At 53.2% G+C, this 1,777-nt stretch overlaps 1 protein-coding gene across 1 annotated transcript; it reads right to left on the reverse strand.

Annotated features, from left to right (window-relative positions):
* Positions 1 to 218: 218 nt before the first annotated feature.
* PtA15_9A396 (uncharacterized protein) lies at positions 219 to 1,482 on the reverse strand (the record flags this gene model as incomplete). Its single annotated transcript, XM_053172599.1, has 5 exons — positions 219 to 410; positions 476 to 555; positions 661 to 779; positions 888 to 944; positions 1,019 to 1,482. 5 exons carry the CDS (start codon positions 1,480 to 1,482, stop codon positions 219 to 221), a joined length of 912 nt encoding a protein of 303 aa, XP_053023824.1.
* Positions 1,483 to 1,777: the final 295 nt, after the last annotated feature.

Raw genomic sequence — 1,777 nt, forward strand, 5'->3', positions numbered from 1 at the left:
GGCCTCCATGGTCATCATGAGCCCTTGGAGGTTGACAATCTTGGTGTTGGAGAAGATGGAGTGGGTGAAAGGCGGGAGGGGTGATTGGTATGTAAGCAAGCTGTTGGTGAAGCGCGATGACTATGCAAAACATTCCTACCAATGCGCTATAACCCAGAAGGATGTTTAAATATATGCCTGCTATGATAAGCTGAATGGGACTATCGGACCAGAGGAAACTACGGAAAGGGTCCGAGGAGGTGAAGTGTGTCGTCAAGAGTTCTCGTAGCAGGGTGCTCGAGGACGGGCCCTCCGGCGCCGCGCTTGGGGACAACAAGGGCCTTGGAGGCTTCGGAATCCGAGCTGGCGACAGAAGTCAACGACGATGCCTTCGATGACGACGCTGGTGGTTCTACCGTCGCTGGTTCTTTCTGGTCAAACGTTTCGCGTGAGGATCGGGTAATCATGTCCTTCCGATTGGCTAAAAATGCCAAACCTGGAGGTGCGCCTTGACCGCTTTGAACTTGGCACAGATGCTAGCGTTGTTTGGTTCCGAGGCAAGGGCGGCCTGCAGATCTAGAAAAAGGAAAGAGAGATGCCGATTGGCAGGCGGGCTGATGAGCAACGCATGTGTAAGATAACAGGCTCGTGATGGAGGACAGGGATAAGCAGGACACACACCTTGGAGGGCGTCGGCCCACTTGCGCTGCAGTCTCCTGGCGGTCCCTCGTCTGAAGAGTGCCTTGCAGTTGGGCGCGGGCAACAGCTCGAGCAATCGGGTGCAGTCCGCCTCGGCCAGCCTCCATCAGCCAAGCGCATCAACATCATCCAGCCATCCGACGCCAAGCATTTATGTATCTGATCATCGGGGGGAAACCTACTGCTGCAGCTTCAGACCGGCCGACTACTCGAAGAGACAGTAGAACGGGTTGAACATCTCATGTGACAACAAGAAGAAAAACTCTCTGGCGTAGGAGAGAGTGACAAACGTCAGAATATCCTGGTCAAGGGGGCGGGAGGAGAGAACGGTTCAACATACCGAAACAAGCCGCCGTAGTCGAGCCCATCCTCGCCATCAAACTTGATCATGAGATGTTTTTTGAGGTCGTTTGCTTGCTGGCGCATGATCTCAGCATACCTGTCCTCGAAGATGTGACTTTGCCTGATCTTGAAATGGCATAGGCCGGGGTTGGGTCTCAAGGCGGGTTGAGATCTGAAGTAGATCAGTTTCCTGCGGAAGTTGCGCTTGTACTGGGGCACGTTCTGGTCAAGGGAGCTTGGCAGACGGGGGTCGTGGTGTTGTGGTCCACGAAGTAGACCCGGGGGGTGGACGTCAGTTGCATCTCCCATCCGGACGGAAGCGGGCTGAGTTGGGAGACTGCCTGGGGCTGGACGTTGTTCCCATTGGGACCCATGAACCGGAGGAGTTGTTGGCGGCCGGTTGCAGGGCAGGAAAAAAACAAATACATAAGGCGGAAAAGATGAAGTCAGATATACATACATACATGTCAGTTGAAAGGGTCGCAACACTCGCTTGATGGGGTGGGAGGGTTTTTTTGGGGACCACAGTGATGAAAGCGGTGAGGGTATGTAGAAAATCAGTTGAATCTGGTGAGTCTTGGAAGATTGAGGTGGGCTCAACTTGTCTGATGTGTTGTTATCATGACGAAAGCGGTGATTGTACTAAGTTTCAGGCGGGAAGCAAATTGAATACTTGTTGAGGGGGGAGGCGGTACAAATATAAATAGAGCGCTTCCTTGGTTGTCGTGTGTCCTTCACGGATCAAATTCCCCTCTTG

This window comes from Puccinia triticina, chromosome 9A, assembly GCF_026914185.1.
Source record: "Puccinia triticina chromosome 9A, complete sequence".
In the NCBI taxonomy this organism is placed as follows: Eukaryota; Fungi; Basidiomycota; class Pucciniomycetes; order Pucciniales; family Pucciniaceae; genus Puccinia; species Puccinia triticina.